This window comes from Ischnura elegans, chromosome 8 (genome assembly GCF_921293095.1).
Source record: "Ischnura elegans chromosome 8, ioIscEleg1.1, whole genome shotgun sequence".
Lineage (NCBI taxonomy): Eukaryota > Metazoa > Arthropoda > Insecta > Odonata > Coenagrionidae > Ischnura > Ischnura elegans.
The window spans coordinates 74,926,376-74,948,296 of NC_060253.1; the positions used below are offsets into that span (position 1 = coordinate 74,926,376).

At 38.9% G+C, this 21,921-nt stretch overlaps 1 protein-coding gene across 1 annotated transcript in view; it reads left to right on the forward strand.

Annotated features, from left to right (window-relative positions):
* LOC124163667 (heparan sulfate 2-O-sulfotransferase pipe) overlaps positions 1-21,921 on the forward strand; it is a 213,338-nt gene that overhangs the window by 173,877 nt on the left and 17,540 nt on the right. Inside the window, exons 3-6 of the mRNA XM_046540728.1 lie at positions 6,030-6,397; positions 12,790-12,869; positions 13,002-13,158; positions 16,575-16,699. Of these exons, the coding sequence (XP_046396684.1) occupies positions 6,030-6,397; positions 12,790-12,869; positions 13,002-13,158; positions 16,575-16,699 (730 nt within the window). The remainder of the gene's footprint in view (positions 1-6,029; positions 6,398-12,789; positions 12,870-13,001; positions 13,159-16,574; positions 16,700-21,921) is intronic.

Sequence of the window (21,921 nt, forward strand, 5' to 3'; positions counted from 1 at the left end):
TTATCCAGTATCAGTTCAACAACTGCAACGAAATTGTCCGTAGTCAGCTTTTTCCGGAGAAATATCGTGGAAATGCATATTAAATGATACACAAAGGTTTCGTACCTGTTGACTAAATGAAGAGGACAGAAAAATATCTTTGTGTATCACGAAATAGTTTGCTTATTTTGTAGCACTGAATTTATTAATGAGGTGGGATCATCCTAACCGTTGGCATTAACTGTCGAATACCGAATATTAATCATTCATTTCGAATTACTGACAATCTCATCCGTCAGACCATCTTGGCCTTATTTTTTTTCGGAAGATCAACTACGTAGGCACGGAAGTGTACACGTTATGGATCAACTCAACGGGATAAGGAATTTGATGTCCCTATTGATGGATACATATTTTTTCACCATAAAAATCCGTTTTTCGTATCGCGTGCACCCAAAATGTGCAACCGTGGAATGCTTCGCGTGTCGGATACAATCTCGCTTACTTAATCAAAGCTTTAAAATCGACATAACCGGAGCACTTTACTCAATAACCACCCGCAGTTTTCGTTTTTCATTTTTTAAAAGGCGAGCGCCATAACCACCGACCCCCATTGTCAAGATTTAGCTCCTTTAATTATGAAAAAAAAGAAGTGCTTCAAAATTTTTGACATCAGTCATTAACGTACGGACGTAACCTTTCCCAACGAAATTTCTGTCGTGGACATTGAAGGTTTCAATGTTACGGAATCGAGTTTTCATATTTTTTTATCCACCGTCCTCTTAATGATACGAGCAGTAATTGAAGTAGGAGGTATTCCATGAGGTTAAAGGGTCCGTTTGAAATCAGTAAAACAAGCTCTCGAATCAAGAGAGAATTTTTCTTATCTTAAAGAGGCAAAAAAGAAGTTAAATTTGACTTCAAACTGATGAAGAAAAATATTGGCAAAGATTATGGATCATAAATTCAAATATCGCTCCTCCGTAATATCACCATAATTTTTAATAGGTAACACAAAAAAATAAAAGTTCATTGAATTATAAAACTTAATCTACACCACGAAACATTTTTTGTCGAGGCTACTACCCCTTTGCAGCCCGCTATAAAAATTTCTACGAAATCGTCAATATGGACAGTATCCTAGAGTACAACATTATATCATAGAGTAAGTATATACTATATGTACTTACTATATGATTATATACTTGAATACTATTTTCGATAACTACATTTAAGTACGAAATAAACATAAAAACTAAATGCGACAATTTTTCTGCTTATTAATAAGGACCAGAAATATTATGCCAACCATTCAAAGCTGATAAGTAATACCACAGAGTAAGGATATACTTATACTTACTCTAGTACATACTTGTACTACTTACACTATATGTATACTTACTCTATGGTAATACTCATCCCCATTTTATGGGTTACCAGCATACAAAAGGCGGGAACCATTCAAAAAACGCACAAGAAAAGAGAATGCACACCAGCCTCCAATATGTGTACATGAATCCTTCTTTAAAATTAAAAGAACTGACTACACATCATAAAAATCGCCGCTTTTCCCGTCATTAAGAAGTAATGCAGCATTGAACAAGTTGACGAGAGCAATTATAATGGCATTAAGTGGCCAAAAAGAAGGACAAAACGTTAATGAATATCAATTTTACGGCCCAAAAAATTCTAAAACTTAGTCTTCCTTACAACTGAATATGAATAACATGAAGACTTTTATTCGGTGATAATAAACTTTCACTCAGTCTAGGGACACTGCTTACGGCCTACTCATTATTAGTAACCAGTAATGAGGCACTTCTTCGAGGGAACCCGTTTGTTCCATACGAACCCGAGTATTATTCACTGTCCATTGAATGAAAATCCACAAGACTTATCAGAGACATGCGTTCAATCGAAAAAACCATTTGCAATTTTCGAAGGATCTGCTATTCAATTCCACCGATGTATTCTTCATTTTACAATTGATAGGGAAAGCATATTCATTAATTTAATAGCAAATAGACAAGTATTTTAAACTGCCAAGTAACGATGATAGATGTAAAGGCTTCCTTTCGAGACGGAAATTCGGTAGTAAAAACAATACTCGAGGCGTCAACATGTTTAAATTGCTCTTTCGTAATTTAAATGTTCGCCAAAATAAAATCAGTTGAGATTTTGAAATACGTGTTTCGAACCATATACTCATCCACTTTTACATAACATTCAAATTCTACTAGTCATCTGTTCACAACATTTATTCATGGCGCAAGATCTACCTTAACACTAGAATGCCGAAGGGAGTCATTTTGACACCCTACGCGAACATTTTTTTAATAGCTGGCCTTTAAAGGTTGTTGTACAATGACATATTTCAAGACATTTTATCATTTTTAAGGCTCAATAAGACTTCTGTGTTAGGGATACCCCCCTCTCTTTTTTCCGGGCTAAAAATAATCAAATTTACCTTGATGCCGGAGGGTGTCATTTTCACACCCAGTATATTTTATCATTTCTTCGTTCGGTTTTAGGTGCTTCGTGGGATGCAGCTTCGTTATTAGTAGCCAAATTAGTGTTTTAGAACAGTACACCTTCGTGATTGTTTATGTTTCACATAATTTCAATAAATATCAGCTGTTCATCATTTTTTCGAAAATTTATTAACTCGTGAGATGCTCTATTTGCGAATGATTTTCCTTGAAAGCAGCCAAATTTTACCGCGACGACACTTTTTATGCACTACACACGACGACATACAAAAAACATGAGCGTAAAAAGACTAGCGACTAAGAAAAAATAATCTGCAACATAACACAGAACACTGGTATCAAAATGGCACACTCCCGACATTCTTGAGGTGTGCCCATTTCCCGGCATTCTAGTGTTAAGGATGCTCTACTTAGGTTGGGGAAACGCCACATTTTGGAGCTATCGGAGTGATCTTAGCTGGTCTAACAGAATTTTTATGATAGCATAAGTACGAGAAAAGTATCATACCAATCGGATGGGAAAGAAAATTTTCGTTATCTTGTATTCAAATTTATGTCAAAGCGGACTACTCTTCAGCTCCGACAATCAGAAGCAAAGAACAAACGTTACATTTTTGCGTTCCCAAGGAAAAGAAAGATCTAAGCATCGAGGAGGCTAAAGATGATGAAACTGCCGTCTTAAGGACGACCTTCATCTTCCATTATATTCCGGTGCAATAATTTAGAACTTATATTTGAATTCAAAGAAAAGGTTGCAGGAATGTAAATGCATGGGATAAAAAATTTCATGATGCGTAGTGGCGACGACACAATTTTATAATCCTATATCATAATAATTTTCAAGCATCTAGGAGCTCGAAAGGCAGGATAAAATTTGTGTGGAAGATGAAAGAGTGATTAAATCGATAGAAAACTTTCCCAGGGCCAACTAGGATTCACTAGGTACACAAATAATCTCGGCCTAAACAATGTGGAATATCACTGTATTTAAATGATTATGCCTAAAAATATTCCACAGGAAAGATAGCAGAGGATGAGAAGGATTTGAGGAAGATTCTGGTAAATGCTTGAGGGAAAGTAGGCAGAAAATTATATAGATCTGCCATTAAAAAGAGAAGCAAAACAAAACTGAGAGAGGTGAATGACTCCTGTTACTTGGGAAGGAGAATAAACAGCAATTGGGAAAGAAATAAATAAATACCATCAGAATAGGCAAGGCGAAGAGACTATTCCATTAAGGAAGAGTTCACTCGCTTAAGGAAACTTAAGCCCAAAAGTAATTGATTTGTAGAATCTGAGTTTTTCCCGGCGTATGCTCTGCAGGAATATTTCTCGGGTTTCCCACCGGGTGTCGTATCGGGTTTTAGTTCCCAACGTTTCCATGACTAAGTCCGTCATCGTCATGTTTTTTCTCCGGTATTTATACTCATGAGGGCCGTTCAAGTGGGCCCTGATTGGTCCTTTCTGAATTGGGGTGATTTATAGTGATTGATCACTGACTTCCACGTATTACTTAACTGGAAGCCTTTGTCTCTGTTTAGGTTCTTTTGGTGTATGTTGATTTGTATGGCTTCTTTGACAATTCGATCCCAGTAGTTGTCTGTGCGGCATAGCACTTTGGTACTTTTAAAATCTACTCGGTGACCGAGGTCCAGGCAATGCTCTGCCACCGCTGATTTCAGTGGGTGGAACAAGCGTATGCATCGTTCGTGTTCCGTCAGCCTTTTTTCTATGGTGCGGCCTGTTTCCCCAATGTAAACGTGGCCACATTCACATGGGCTGACGGAACACGAACGATGCATACACTACACCACCCGGTGGGAAACCCGAGAAATATTCCTGCAGTAATTGATTTATTTCTATAACACCGAAAACAACTTATTGGCCTTTTACATCAGTATTTATTAAACATTTCAACAGTTATTCCTGCAAGAACAACCATTCCCAGGAAACGGGCAACCTTCTCAGGCGGGGCTCGAACCCGCGGCCTTTTATTTGGCAGACAAGAACTTTAAACGAGGTCGGTGACGGAACGATTCATCAGCTGAAACATCTGTCTTCACGACTTCCATTGTCTTCCATTTTCCTCCGCTTCAATATTTTATAGCGTATATTAAATATATATATATATATATATATTCAATGTTTTGCAGAAATGCGATGCACCGTAGCACATAATATGAATGTTCAAAAACACAGTCACTAAACATAGACACACAAAAAAAAAGAAAAACACTCACACGAAAAATAAAACTGAAAGACTTTCGCGGTTGTAGCCGCTTCATCAGTCAAGGAGAGAATGAGTGGGTAGCTTATAGAAAAAGATTTTGGTTTCACGCATGAAGCGAGAAACCAAAAACTTGATATATAACACGAATTTTTGTTTAACAACACAATGTTACTTGTAACATATTACATGGATTTGTAGCTTTTTAATTAAATATTTTATACGTACCTTCTTAATATAACATGTTACTCAGTGTAAACGTAGTTAAACCCAACTCCCACTTTGAAAATTTTTGCTTAAGGGAGGCCGGGATAGAGCGTTCTACGAGTATATCGTATGCATGATAATGGGATCACATGGCAACGCACGTAGCGACATCGCGGCGCAAATTCGGATGTATCAAAACTTACTCATACAAAGCCGTGTTTAAGCCGTCTATCATGAGTAGGACAACGCCGGCACCCGGCTTTAAACCTCTAACTTTCCACTCCTATCACATAATCCTTTTCAAACATCTAGGAGCCTGAAAGGCAGGCTTAAAATTTTTCGTGGATGATGAGAGAGTAAGTCAATCGATAGAAAACTTTCTCAGAGCCAACTAGGATTTAGTAGGTACACAAATGACCTCGGCATAAGCGTTGTGGAATACCACCGTGGTTTAATAAATAAACTTAAATATATTCCACAGGTTTAATTTTGTCCAAACCGCTTTCAATGATCTCTTCTTCCTCTTCCTTTTCTTCCTTTCTAGTCCCTTAAGAATAGAACGAATACATTGTGACCGTAAACCCCGATTTTCCGGCGAAAATGCACAAGATTAAAAGATGAAGGTGTCACTTGGGAGATAACCGTACGCAGAGCGCGAGGGTGAAGGACGAAGTCATCAATTGTGAGCCACACACCAAAAACTTGCGATAGTTGAGTTTAAAAAAACAATAATTAAAAATATAAGGAAATGCAAGAGTCTCTCCACAAGGAGTTCCCTCTCACGAGACTTGCTTCACAAAAATAAAATGAAAAATCTTTATCCTTCCGTAAGAGTAGCCATCGTCCGACCTTGCCAACGGGGAGCAGCAGCAGACGACGAGAAAACAAACGATGTGTTACACCAGGGCAATTTGAAACTGGTGGGTGATAAATAAATGCTATGGAATATTAATTTAGCAGCATAGGATGTAAACCCTTGACTCTTCTATTGGTACAACCATTTTACCAGCAAGATACTCCGCTTCGCTACGGCCACTGCATTCCCATAGCGGTTAATTTGTCTCGAATTTGTTCAATAAAGCGGACATAAAACTGGTTCTAACCACGCTCTAAATCTCCCTTTGCAGATCCCCCGCGACCCCAGAACATAATAGAGAGAGCCAGGGGCGGCAGGGCCGTGTTCTCGGCGGCGGACACTGCCAACGAGATCCACGGGTCCCAGGAGTCATCGCCACCCTCCGGGTCCGGCTCCAGCAGCCACGGCGCGGCGGCGGTAGGCGGCCCTTCCGCCGAGGTCACGGCTGTTGAACCCCCTTGGGCCCTCAACAACACGGGACGCGCCAACCTCGACGTCATCTTCTTCAACCGAGTGCCCAAGGTGGGCAGCCAGATGTTCATGGACCTGCTGCACCGCCTGAGCGTGAGGAACGGGTTCGAGTTCCGGCGGGACCAGATCCACAGGATGGAGACCATCAGAGTGCGACCCGAGGATGAGGTGAGAAAGCTCTACCACGAATGTGTTATGCATCGAAATTCTCTCCTTTCGGAAAATTCCGCATCCCTTATCTCCCTGTCTGTAATTAATAGTAGCGGGCGTAACTTGGTGAAAATCCATAATCGCAGGAATAGAAGGATCAACAACTTTGCTATTTCCACATGGTAATTTATTGAGACCGACCATGGTTTCGTTACAGCGTAACATTATCAAGGTGATATAAGGTATCAATCAATACAAACAATCTCCAGGTATAACCTTGATATTGTTACGCTGTAACGAAACCATGGTCGGTCTCAATAAATTACCATGTTGGAAATAGCAAAGTTGTTGATCCTTCTATTCCTGCTCCCTGTATGTACTTCATATTGCTCAAGAGGCATTTTCAAAAGCGCCAATCATAGAGTTTATATTACTACAGCAGGCCCCAATATTCTCTACTCCCGCGACTCCTTTGATTGCCGCCGGTCGCCGTAAATAGTGGCGCTCCAGTCGCAAGGATATTTGCCAATATAAGTATTGGCCTACAAGAGACACGCTACACGGCTAATTAAATCGTTTATCGCTAAAAATTAAGCTCGTAGATTGATAACATGAACTATAAAACATATTGCTAAAGATTAAGTTCATGTCATCTACCTACGAGCTTAATTTTTAGCAATAAACGATTTGCGTAGCGTATTTCTTGCAAATCTGTCAATTCACGAACTACCTCCATAATCCTCCGTAATCTAATTATGCTTACGGATTTAATTTTTCATTCAATAAACGCCATGATTGGTAAAAAAAATTTCTCGAAAGCTTCTCCTGGACCACGTAATCAGATGTCTTTGCTGATCCGTACAGAAACAACGAGCTTTAACATTCGTCAAAATCTGAGCAGGTTTTTTAGGATGTCTAACATATTTGTACCTCTTGTTTGGTAAATTTTACCCTATTTTCGTCTACCAAAAATGATCTAAATTCATAGTTTCTTCCCTATAATATCATTTCGATCAAAATCATAGGTTTCAGCACGTACTCTCTCGAGCAAAACTATCAATATGGCGATCCTGGGACAAGATCTCATCCAGGTCATCTACTCTAGGCGAAAATATTGCCACAGTATGATCTCGTGTCAACACACACAGTCGTCTTCTCACGCGAATGGAATCTAACTCTCATCCACAATTTCCGGTAAAAGATAAACCTGTTCTTTTCTTCCGCATTTCAATATTCTGCTACCCTTTCGCCATTTTTGGTGAGATTTAGTTCCATCAGTACACCAAGGCATCCAATATTGAGCTTTTCCCGGCGAGGCCGGCCTTACATACAAACTATGACGCCGGTAAAGAGTTTCCTTACGAGGAACTTTTCCCGTTTGACCTGAAAACAACTCTTCACCGAAGGAATCTAAACTTTCCACGAAGCAAAATGACAAATTCAGATATCAAAGTTTTTCTATCGAACTCCATATTGTATGTGACACTACACGAAGGCGCTAAGTCAAGCTCTAAGAAACAGATACCAAAACAAAAAAACGCAGTTTTGTACTTTAACTTGAAGAGGAAGCTGACATTGAAATATTTGGACGAAGACGTCTCGTGAATTCGGAAATGTATGGCTTAAAATTGAATTGACGATATTTTTCTCGTAAAAATTTAGTTTCGGACTGAATTCCAATTTTGAAACATTTTCACAGACGTGGATTTCTCATTATTTCATGCGCACTAAAAAAATCTTGTTAAGTTTTTATAATTATTTAATCAATTGCTAAAGATCCTGGATTCAACCTTTTAATTATTCCTCAGTTTAATTGTTTCAATTACTTTCTTTATAGAGTTATTTTCATTCAAAGAAACAGTCCCCAAAAGACGAGGAAAAAGGTCCCTGGCACGTCAAGGATTACGGTAAAATTGGACAAAATAAAATGTGGAGAAAAAATGGCATAGGGCATAAAAAACTGAGAGCTGTATTTTATCAAATCTATGGCCAAAAATCTATACAGATATTTTTTTAGGCGTTATTCTTGAGGAATTTTTAGGAATGGCGGTTCTGGTTGCCCACTGGCACTACGTGATAGAAAATGCCGCCAAGTGTACAAACAATTTTGATTCGACAAGGTTCACCCACGTCTAGAAAACCTAATACCATCACGAAATTTACTTTTAGCTGTCTACTCCAACAAAGATAATTCCCTTCTTATCTTTGCACGCTTGAAGTGTCGGATTTACGGTATCAGCATACCAAGTACCTATATTATTCAGCCCTATCTTTCCTTAATAACAAAACAAAAATGCATTAAATCTTCAGGGCTGAAGGATATATCATGATATATGGAGTAAACAAATACATTTATCGTTGATTCAATGTCTTGGAATATAGCTCTCGAAAATAGGTAACATGAAACGATTATAAATTTCAATACCTATACTCCAAGACTCTGAATCGACATTAAACATAGAGGTCAAGAGAAAAAAATTAATTCTCAATATATTTATCGCTAAAAAGTAAAAAAAAGGTACGTAGCTACCCCAACTTTCCCATGAACTCAATCGGGCAGTTTTCAGTTTACACCGGAAATCCCACACTCATCTGCGTAAGTGGAAACGGGATTCTTTTTTTCTATTTTGACGCAAGCGGATAAGGCATTGGATTGATTCATTAACGACATCGGACATGCCCAAGGTCTGCGAGGCGAGAGTGGTCGGGGCACTTTTTTAACTTGAGTCCACATCCCACAGGCACACAGCCGCGTCACGTGTGTAAGTCGAATTCCTCCCACGGATGGTCGGCTTCTTTAAAAAATCACCCCCGCGGCAATGGGTCGATTTATAAGTAGTTACATCTTTGCAATTCATTCTGGTGACGTATTAATTTTAAGACTCGTATGCCTCTAGGTACAATTCCATGCGCACTTGGCCTCAATAGCCTTAGCGTTCACATAGCTGGAAATACAAATGAGAGCAGTGGCGTAACTAGGACTATGCTTTTGGGGGGTGGGGGGGGGATGGTATAGCCTGAGGTATCGATCCTCCACCCCCGATGGGGAATATTTTTGAAAAATAACATGCCTGGAAATACATTTCACATCAGTTTCACACAAAAAAATTAACTTTAAGCTGACGCAGTTATTAAAAGTCAAAACTAGACAATTGTTTTAAATATTTTTTTTATTTCTCTGAGGCTTTGGGGGGGATCTATCCCCATCATCCCCCCTCATAGTTACGCCACTGAATGAGAGGGTGCCATAAACCTTTGGATTCATAGCGATGCCTTGAGGGTACGCTAATTTGGATTGAACTTAACTCGAAATCCGAAAAATTTAGAAACGCAAAATACTTTTTAAAAGCGACAATACAATAACTATTGAATTTTTTGTTCTGCCAGACAGCCAAATAATCAGTTTGATAATTTATTAACAAAATATTTTTATGCGCAATCCAGCATCAAAGTCTACCGTACTTGAATGATGGGAAATACAATTTTCTTGTGAGTGCGATTAGATTTTTTTATGAGAATTAATTTTATTTTCCAAATTATTTAAAATTTATTTTTTGAGCCGTGTGAAAAATCTGGGGATTATTAATTTAATTAAATTAAAGGGCTTACATAGGACACGCAATGGAACTCGCACCTTAAAGATCAATACACACAATCAAACTATTTATGTAAGCAAATTTACTTGTGAACTCAAATTAATCCATTCGCAATTAGTAATCAAATGTATGCATATGTGCGTCCATACAATGAGCGCCGCGCGTGCGGGGCAGAATATGTACAATATTCCGAATTCAACTACTAGTTTTTGTTTTCTTGACTTCAATACTTTGAATTTTCCCTAAAATGTCTTCATTTACCCAGACTTTCTTGCGCTCTGCTTTCAATCACTACATAACATCTTCGCTGGATCAGCCGGTCACCGCCAATTTCAACAAGAATGTTCAAGCGCGGTGGATGACTACCTATGAAACTATTGAACCGACTGAAGAAACCGATCCACTGTAGTTACCGATTATATTGACATAGTAAAGAATTCTTCATTGTAATGTAAATGCTACTTAAATTGAGATGATAGGAAAAAACGTAACATGTTTCCTTCGGTGCAGGGAAAGATGCGGTTGCCGACAAACCGACTGAAGAAACCGATCGACTGTAGTTACCGATTATTGTAACCGAGTAGAAAATACATTATTGTACTAAAAATCCATCTTACATTAAAAATAAATGAAAAAACGAAACATGTTTCCTTCGGTGCAGGGAAAGATGCAGTTGCCCGGCGACCCACTTTCCCGCCATAGGCGCAGTTGGTCGTTGTCTGGGCCGGTTGGTTGTTTCACGGTGGCTGAACTCACCCCCCAACCCCTCCGCAAACGTCTTTTTTCCCTAATCCCCCACCACTTGTCCCTCAGCTCACCCATCCAACCGGCTAGCCCACTCTCGCATCGCAAGGTGTGGGTCAAGGTGACGTGCATAAGGGAGTTGTGGTGCGGGGGCAATGACTGAATAACAGACACTAACAAGCGGGGAAATCCAGTGGGCGGCGGGTCTATTGCCGGAGTGGAGCTGATGACAACTACTTAAAGGGAGACGCATTCCTCCTCCCCAAACTGTCTGCATGTTGACATTTAATTACGACTTTAAAACTAATTTTATCATCTTAAAATTTTCAGGGCGTACAAGGTGAACCATGACCAACAACCGATAATGTAACGAATGTCAAAGACAGATACTTTGTGTAAGTCCATAGTGAGATATGAAATAAAGATAAACTATTCCATATAAATATTTATTTAAAATGAGTCAACATGTTTCACTGCCCTGCAGCATCATCAGGAGTAACATAGAAGTAAAACATGCCGGAATAAACACTAACATAAGGTGGGTGGGGATGTAAAGAAAATAATGTCCCATTGTAATTGTTTTTGAACCGGGAATGTTTAACTTCTAATGCTAGTCCTGACGCTGATGCAGTGTAGTGAAACATATTCACTCATTTTTAAATAACAATTTATGTGCAAAATTGTGAAGTATCTTTACTTCATATCCTAACATTAGATAGCATTTAAAATTTGGAAATCTTCTCCTCGGAATTATCCCAGGGAGAAATTATTTTTGAGATGCAGGCAGATGTTGGCTAATGTCCACTCCATATACCGAGTAAATTACACGATGATAATGTAAGTTTTACACGAGAAATGCATATTTAAAAAAAAAAACAAAATACGACGGATAGAGGACTGATGCCTTCCTATGAGTATGTTGTGTGAAATACGAAATGTATGCCAATTGCGACAATATCAATATATGCTTTTCTTGTTATACTTTATGGACTCAGGGCTACAAAATACAGATTTTTCATACTAAAATTCCTGAAAATTGGCATTTTTCATTGCCTTTAATGGCAATGCTTGTTTAGGATTAAGAAAAAAGTTGATTTGTGTTTTAATTTGTAAAAACTGGAATAATATCCCTTAGACTATAAAACTCACGATAAAAATAAAATTCAGGCATGTCATCGAATTGCATTTCCAACCATTAGCAATTAATGGTGTAATTGAAATCAAATCACGTTTGTTATGTACTTGAAAATAGAGCTAATGCCGGTTCAAATACCTGGATAGAGTTTAAACATAAAAATATAATGAATGTCTTATCAGCACTATGCGCGTCAGCTTTTTAACCTAAACGGATATCGTCTATGACGGCAAAACATTTCTTTAACAGCACACCGAAAAAGAATTTTTGTATCGTACAGTGGCAAACCTACAAAAGAGGAGGCATTAATACTGCCAGACTGGTTTCATTACCTGGAGTATCACTTATCTATAGCGTACGCTAAAGATACAAAGCTTCTATGAGTACATGTACACCCTTGATAATATTTAACAGCTTATCAGCTAAAAAATATATTCCACATCATTTTCCCTGAGGTAAAAAGTTCATATTTTATATAATGATAATCTATTCCATACGTCTCAAATTTTTTAATGCATGTAATTTTCAAAAAAAGAAATAATTCAGAAAATACATCATAAAGGCAAATACCTAGGACAGATCAAGCGGAAAAGATATATGACCTTTAAACTTGTTAAATGAAAATGTAAGAAAATAAGTAAACTGTAGAAAAATGGAAGATAGAATGTGGAAGTCTGAATATATCAATGCCAAATACAGACAGTTTTTCACTTAAAAGTGACGAGGTAATCAGGTGAAGATGCCAAAAAAATAGTACCGAAACCTTAAGTAATCAAATTTTTTGTGAAGAATCGCAAGCCCGTTGTATTGATTACAATGAAGTTACTTTTTTTCGTTTGAATCCCCGATTCCGAAAAAGAATCATGAACGTCCTTGTCCATTACATTTTTTTGGAAAGGGAATCTCTCTAACGTTACGCTCTGTTTTCTCCGCAGCTGCGGCTTGGCGCCATGGTCGCTTCAATCCCACCTCCAGCAGTCTACGTGAAACACGTGTGCTTCACCAACTTCACCAAGTAAGTGTGCGACTAGTGTGTGTTATTAGCGCGCGCGAGTTTTCTTTTTTTTCCAGCTGAAAGTTTTACATTGTGGACGAACACCATTCGATGCCATTAACTCTGATATTACTTTTTTCATCTTTCTCCCAGGTTTGGCCTTCCGGAACCAATCTACGTGAACATGGTCAGGGACCCAGTGGAGCGCGTGATTTCATGGTATTACTATGTGAGGGCACCGTGGTACTATGTCGAGAGAAAGCAAGCATTCCCAGATCTACCACTCCCAGATCCCAAGTGGCTCAGGAAAGTAAGTGGCCCATTTTTCTCGTTACCATTGCTCTACGAATATTAATCCTAATGATTTAAGAACCAAAATATATGATAAAAAATTAGAAAAATATAACGTTTCACACACTTTTATGTGTATGCCTAAAAATCTCGTTGTTCGGATGGTAACAGTAAAGAAAGAGGTAATGTGAATTGTAACTACAAGAAATTAAAAATTTAAGATAGGTTATATTCACTTACATTCGACTTGAATTATTATGTTTTTTTTATGAATTCAAAAATGCGGAAAGGTGCTCTCCAGAGTTTCTGTTCTCAAGTAATAATTCCACACATTGATGTTATTTGTTTTATTAGCTTTTTTTGAGTGCATCATTCTATTGAAAGCCGGTATGCATTGGAACCTTCTGAAAAGCCATGCGGCTTCAAAACTTTAAAACGGCTACATTCGTAAAATACTTTTGAAGTACCTCTGATAACAATTCCGTAGCATTGTGCTTCAGATATTACTTCGTTTTCGTTGGAATCGTTTTTTCATGTTTGCAACTATCCAAAACGTGCCATGGCAGGTTATATTTTTTTAAGATCTCTTGGTTTCCATATAAATTTATTTTGTTGTTTTTTTTAAATGCATGTAAAATACTATTTTGTAGTTTGTTTTTCAAATACCCAAATCAAAAGTATTTTGTATTTCCAAAACATTTGGAGCGGTATTTTGTATTTTAAAAACTCCTCGGCCTATATTTTGCCCAGCCATCACTACAACCCTCGTTTCATAACCCACTTCACCCCCCCACCTCTCTCTGCTCGTAGAAGGCCCATCAAATCAGGGAAATCCACACAACCTTAAGGTGCATTTACACTGTATTACATGTTACATAAACATGTTATACGTAACAAGTTACTTGTAACATTTGTTTTCATATAACATTTGTTTTATAAAACTAGTCCAGATGAGCCAAAAATGCACAAATAACATGTTACAGATTCATTCCTAGCCCACCCGTCAACTGGCTATCCCCACCATGCGCCTCACCTCTTTTCTGTAACATGCTACACATTTTCCCACTACTTGCGGGAAACCAAAAACTTGGTATATAACACGAATTTTTGTTTTGTGACACGATGTTACATGTTAATTGTTACACGGATTTGTAACTTTTTCGTAAAACATGTTATATGAAACTTGTTTGTATAAGGTGTTTATATAACATGTTACACAGTGTAAACGCACCGTAAGGTCGCTCATTCACCTTCTATCCCTAAACTATTTCCCGACAGATAGATGTCCTTACTGTCGCACCCAACTCGATAATAAAAGAATATGCAGGCATGTTGGATGCACCTCACGACATAGCTATGCTATGAAACCCAGGTCGTGCTTTTTCAAATATATTAGTGAACCCAACAGAGTTTATTATTCCATTTTTCATAATGGAAAGGTTTCACACAGTTAAGCCTATGTCATCAGTCATATACTTGTTTTGAGTTTTTGATAGACAAGTACTATGGTCAATCGGTATGCATTATGATGAGACTATAAGCAATTATGGGAGTAAATAGATGGTTAAATCCCTCAAATATCTATCGAGCCATAGATAACGCATAGTAACAGATTATTACTTCAAGAATATGTCCATTGTACTATGCAAGAATTTCGAATCGCTGGATATTATCCCACTCAAATGGATTTATTATTTTTGGCTACCTGTGGATTTTCAGAAATCAGGGCAATGACCTTAACAAAAAAAAAAGCGATGATCTGAGGTACTTGCTCAATTTCCAGGGCTTGATGCCGATTTTACGCCTGTACGGTGCCAAGAAAACCTCAAGTAGCAATAAAACGTCGCCATTTCCAGTGGTTTATTGTAAAAACATAAGTTTTTGGCCCTGACTTTGACTGCCACTCGGGAATCCTGATTCAGTGAATACCGCTATGCCCAAAATTTATGGTGCAGCTGGAGATGATAGAATAGGAGACAGTATCTGCGGCATCTTCAAGTAGGCGAAAGTCAAAAGCAAGAGGACGAAATTGTTTCTCTCGAAGAGATTCATATCATCCATGATAATATCTCTGACAGGGCGAGTTGAACGCGGACAGTCAACTCGAAGCTAGGGAAAGTTGTAGACTTAATCTAGAAATAGTGCTGGATAATTACTTATAAGTAAGAGCTTTTTTAAGTTTATGCTTTGAGTGTGAGTGGGATGAAATGATTCTAAGCCTGATGTAATTGATTTTATCAATAGATGAATAGATTACGATGTTAAGAATTACGGTTCAATATATAAAAATGTTTAAATATGGGATATGGTATAGTATAGTGTTTACAACAAGCGGAGTAGAAATAACTGAATTGATGAAGTAAAATCTGATGCTTTCCCGGCAAACTTCATCCCCTCACCATTAGCCCTGAGGATGGAACCCGACTCGTGTTCCGAAACGTCGGCAGAATGGAGAGAGACCACCTGGCTGGAAGCTGAATACACTTTTTCGAACTGAATTGAAATTTGGAAGAGTCGAGCGACGAAATTTTATAATTAATATATTAAGTGGGTACAGAGATTAATGAAAAACGTCCCATAAACTTATTTTGAAAGACGTATGAATAATAGTAGCAGCTCCATTTTTGTCTGAAAATTAATCGTATAATAATATCCTATAATTAAGATAAATTGTTGTTGAATCGCACCAAAACATCCTTGTTTTTAGGAAATATATTGAACTACCTCTTACTCCAGCAAATCCTGGAAATGTCAATATTAACTTACTTGTTAGATGAAATGTTTCTGAGTTAGGCATAGTGGGTTTCTTTCTGTTCCTTTCAATATGCTAATCCACTTCATTCGGCCATGCAAAATTAATCATCAAATTTCAAGAGCATTCGGCCATAAAAAATAAATGGTACGACATCGCACCAAATATGTACCTCGTTATTCCTAGCCATTGCCAAAGCACTCGAGTATTGACGCCATATTTCAAAATCAGTTTGCCCAAAACAAGCTAACTTCCCTAGTTGCACGCTATGGAAATAACTTCATTGCTTAACCCTGCAGAGGGCGCGGTCTGGGATTCTCAAAATCGGGGCGCGTGGGTCTGACAAGCACATGACGGAAAAAATCCCTAAAATGCCGTATTCAGCTAAACCAAAATTTACCAATCATCTGCAAGATGTACGTAGACGTAGAAAACAAGGGAAAATATATATTTTTTGTGGGAATTTATTAGTGTACCAAAACAAAGTAAGTCGAAATGTAAAAATCGCAAATCTCGTTTGTCCCTCTGAGGGAAGGTGCACCAGAATAACCGATGCCTGTGCCCATCAGATCGGCCGCGCGCAACGCAGGGTTAACTGACCACAATTCATCTAAAAATACAGCCACACTATCGCAAATCATTTTTAGTCCTTCAGAATTCTAAACTTGCTCTTTCTTCCACAGGATTTCGAGACGTGTGTGTTGAGTGGTGACAGCGAATGCAGATACATCGAGGGAAACATCCGGGATGGAATCGGGGACCACAGACGGCAGAGCATGTTCTTTTGCGGCCACGGAGATGAGTGCACGTGAGTCGAGACCCACCCCTAACCCCAGGTGTCATAATCTGTCGTCCTCATCTTCGTTCATGCTCGTAAATATAGTAAATACTGCGGCTGAGGTGAGATTGAAAAAAAATGATCGATATCACCCGTAAATTAGACCATTTAGGATAATGAAGTCCTTGTGTAGGCTTTCGCGGTGTGGCGAAGATTCAGGGTGGAGGTTTTCGGGGTTAGCACCGCGTAGATTGGACTCTGCAGACAACAGCAACTACGCCTCTCGGCCATAGCTGAGCACACATGGAGTGGGCCGAATCACTATCCCGACTACGACAATGCAAAAGTCATTGCTATGGAAAAAAGATACTTCCCGCGGATCATCAGGGAAGCTATTGAGATAATGAAGACACCGAGAAATCTCAACAGGGAGGACGGATACCAGCTTTCAAACACATGGGAAAGAGTCCTCAGAAAGAAACTCAGAGAGACAAGACAACACCAAGAGGGGCCAATGAGAAGCCAACTGAGCCCCATGAACCAACCAATGAGAAGACACCGGCCTCCGACGGGGTGTATAAGAGACGGGCGATACCTCGGATCTCCACTTCATTGACCTGCAATGCCGGCGAAACTGTTGTCTGCAGAGACCAATCTACGCGGTGCTAACCCCGAAAACCTCCACCCTGAATCATTTAGGATAATAATTATCCGAAATTTGCAACCGCGATTGGGCAGGATAAATATTGTGCGATCAAGCTGATAATTTCTGTTTTATTTTTCAAATGAAACAAAACAAAAAATCATACGTCCTTAAAACTTTCGTCACCAAGACTGAACGATCACCCTTCGAGCCTCATGATCTTGAAGTAAAACCCATACGTTTTGCCACCTACCTAGTTTCAGCACGCAAATACTTACGATTATCGAGGAAATTCATAAGACTAGATTGGAAATACATGGGCGTAACCAGCGGAGGGCAGGGTGGCAACTACCTCCCGCATAGTAGCGAAAATAAGTTTAGTTCAAAATCAAAGTTATGAACAAATTTTCCTTTTGAAGAAAAATGACATTAGCATAAGGCATGGGACTAAATCAAAATCACTATTTTTCCAGCAAATAATTATAAAAACTAATAAACTGCTATCATAATTTCCTTAACATTTTGGTTTCATTAACCTTTTCTGTGCAAAAAAGTTACAACCTGAACGACCATAGCTAGTTTGCCCCCTGTGCCCCCTCTAGTATTGATTCTGGGTACGCCCATGTGGCATTGGTCAATACATACCATCGCGGTTTTATTCAATGCCAGGAAGTGATCGCAAGTTTAAAGCGAGGAATAGAAGAAAAATTTTTTTGATCAATAAGATGAAAAATATTAATGAAACTCATTTTAGCAATCAAATTTCAGACATCATTGAATGGTGGAAGAAGGCAAAAGGCGTTTAAGGATACTAGGACTGAGATGAGGCTAAAACTAGGAGGGTACCAAAGGTCAATTAAAAGCAAATCCAAACGTCATTAAAAATTAACCTTCGTCATACAGGTGAAACATCACCTGAAAAAATTGTAAATATAATTTAAGAATTTCTTTGTGGAATACGGAAGAATAAGGTAGTGGTAAGACCTATGAGATCACGCGGTACGTTGAGGAAACCGGTATTAGCCAAAAGAGTGCTGTTTGCTTTTGCCAAAACCTTGCGGGCCGAAATAATTCGCGAAGGTCCCATCTTTTTACGCATGCGGAAGGCGAAATAGAAGCTGCGAATATTGCGAATACAAATTAGGTTCCCGCCAGCGAGACTGGGACCGTGCCGGAACGAAAAGTTCACGGCAGTGGCCCTAAAACCCGTAAGGTACGCAAATATTAAGGGCCGTGAGCATCAATATAGGTACACGTTTATGTGGTAAAAGTTTTATGGCTTTCTCAAGATCGTAACCCCTACCACGGGTCATCGACCCAACTGAAATACTGGCGCTGGGTGGAGCGTTTATAACCAGGATTTGGAACCGAAGGCCAACTTTACTCGCACGCAAGTTGATGCTTTCCAGAATATATTTCAACTCTCGCGCATGATTTAGTATGTTCCCGGTCTCTCACGGTTAAAGACTCTTCCGTCGACGATTCCACAGTAAAAATACGGCATAGAGTTCCACGCCAGTACGCATAAAGTATAGTTGCATCCACTTTCAAATTCACTTTCAATTATTGCTATGGTATATCCGGAAAACAGAGGACCGTTGAGTTAGTAGCGAGTAAGGTACCCACCGGTAGTTAATTAATTAATTTATTGGTTGATGTCGCTCTCGTGGGGACTACCGATGGTCAGTCGCCCTAATGAGGGTTCACCCTCGACTCCGAGCCTAATCCGACCCTTTCCCGGGGTCCGAGCTCGCGACGGATGGACCCAAAACACCAGGAGGGCCCCCACCCATGTGGGCCACGTGTAGTACAATTTTGATTTTATAGTTCCTCTCGTGCTATCAACAATTTATTGCCTTTATCGTCTTCTTGATGACACCAGAAATACGGTCCTTTTTTGATCGTCTTTCTACGATGATTGTCAAGAATTTTGTCCAATGTGCGCTAAAAGTCCCCTTTTGACTTGGCAACGGCGCAGCCATCATCCGTGGGGTGAGGTGAGAAAGCCCTATCGGGCCCAAAGCGTCCGACAGCCAAGAATGCCAAACTGTGCCCTGACCTTGGATTTGGAAAATTTTATGCTTACTAACTTGAATGTAGGTGGAGATTTTAACATAATTTATATGGAATGGGAGACTTTCAGCTTTATTCGTGTCCTGGCGTGTTTGGATATAATGAGCAGAAGCCTCGACATTTGGTCTACTTTACATTCTTCGATTTCATTTTCATTATGAATTAATAGTCTCTGGTTTACGTTTAGTACCTAAATTAACGGTCACACTTGGTCGTATAAGGAGATTTTTTAGTTTCCTTGCCTTGCAATCAGGGATGCCGACTTAGGAAAAATATTGGGGGGGCCCAAACCAGGGATATTGCCCCAGGAAATTTTATAAGTATTGAGTTTTATATTTTTTAAGCATTATAGAAGACTCATATGATCAACATTAGAACAGTGATAACTTTAATCTCGATATCTGGACACTCCGGGGAAAATCAAAAGGCTGACACATTTTTTTCTCACACCCATACCGAATTTTTGAGGGGTCTCGGGCCCCCTCAAGCCCCATGGAGTCGGCACAACTGCTTGCAGTATTACAAATGTGATATGATCCTATTTCTGAATTTTTGCTTTGTGTAGCTGCAACCGACAGGTTTTGATTTCAGTCGGGATCTTCCCTCTCGATCTGTTGATAGTTCCAAATAAACTAGTAAGGTTACTCTTCAGTCTCTGCAAGGTAAAGAGAAGTAAATGAACAAGTTATAATCCTTCTTTTTCATAAATAGGTGGAAATCAACTATATTACCACATGGCATCCGGGACGCATATCATTTGGCAAGAGATGATATTTTCCAAGATAAGGAAAAAGCATTCATGAAGTAATTTTTATCCGTATCCACAGCTACCCACGCTTTTTGAATGTACTTACTGGGCTTTCTCGGAATGAATGACGAAAATGGATAACGGGTTTTAGTGGTGAAAAGCAATTGTTACGTAGGGCCCCAAAATTTAGAATACACTACAAAGTCATGTAATCTATTTGTTCTGATCCTTGACAATGCCCGTCACCTCAGAGCTGATGCAGCCCAATAGCTCCTTTAGCAATTTCAATGGGACGTTTTCGAGCACCCGTTCAATGTCGACATAGCGCCGTGTGACTTCATATTTACGCTGAAATGAAGAATTGGCTAGGAGGGAAGCGTTTTCAAACGGGCGATGAGCTTCAAGGGAAAGGCAAAATTCGCAGCAAGTCATTGGCGGCAACAACCTATGAAAAAGTATAGTAAAGCTCGTCCACAGGCTCGATATATCCTTAATAGCCGAGACGATTCTGTCGACAGGATACCACAATTTTACTCAACATTTAGCTATGAAATAATTTTTAATCAATCACTTCGTCTTCTGTTCATGAACCATTGGAGGTTGAAAACATACGGGCCCTAGTAAATCCTCGGGTCCAGACGAAATCCCTTCTCGCTTGTATAAAGAACTAGCCACAGAAATTTCCCTCTACTTGCAGTCAATATTCAGTAAATCCAACAAGGAACACGAAGTACCTAATAACTGGAAAATTGCCTAAGTTAAGTAGTATATGATTCCTTATTGCACGCGGGAAAAACATCTAAAATATTTCGGTTTTGCAGTTAATTTCTCAAACCTTATCCTTGTGATCGTTAATACCATAATAAATTTTCACGCTCATGTATCTCCAGGTTTGTGAACAACTTTTAAAATCCGTATTATTGGCCAAAGTAGGATCAAAATTACGTTTATTTGGAAGCTGTATCAATTAAAATACGAATGGGGTACCACAGAGGCGTAACTATGGGGAGATGAGCGGATGTATCCCCTCAAAGCTTCAGAGAAATCAAAAAATTATTAAAAATTTTGTTTGGATTGGATACATAATAACTGCCTCTGTTTAAAAATAAATTATAAGCGCCAAAATGATGAAAATGCTTTTTCAGGCATTTTTTCAAATATTTTCCTGAACTCTCCATTTCATGGGAGGGGGGGGGGTTACCCCCACTAATCTTCCTCATCCTCCTGCAAAGTATATCTCTAGTTACTCCGCTGGGGTCCCAGATGGACCCCATTTGGTAACCAACGTTCTAGACAGAATGTTTGACTGTTTTGAAAATGTTTGAATGTGTAACTGAATCTTTATTAATTAATTATTAATATATATATTAATTCTTTTACATAACTAATTTAATTATAAACAATTGATACTATTAGGCATTATTATTTTTGTGTCCTGTCATCAAGATTGGGATTTTGGCGATTTTCATGAGTAACATCTAAATCTACATCTACATAATACTCTGCGAGCCACCTCTAGGGTGTTTGGCAGGGGGTGATCAATCACCAGCATGCAGCACGCATTTGGACTCCTACATGCACACCACACCGTCCAAAAAACGTCCCGTATAATAACAAACTATAAGTACTACTATATGCTGTTAGAAATAGAATATAGAATAGAAATTCAGAAACATGCATTAAGTTTTACATAGGTTAGTAGGCTACTCTACAAGTCATGCAATCTATTTACGAGTTCTATTGCTGCCATTATAATCTGTTATTGATTGTGGAAAAAATGACATTCGG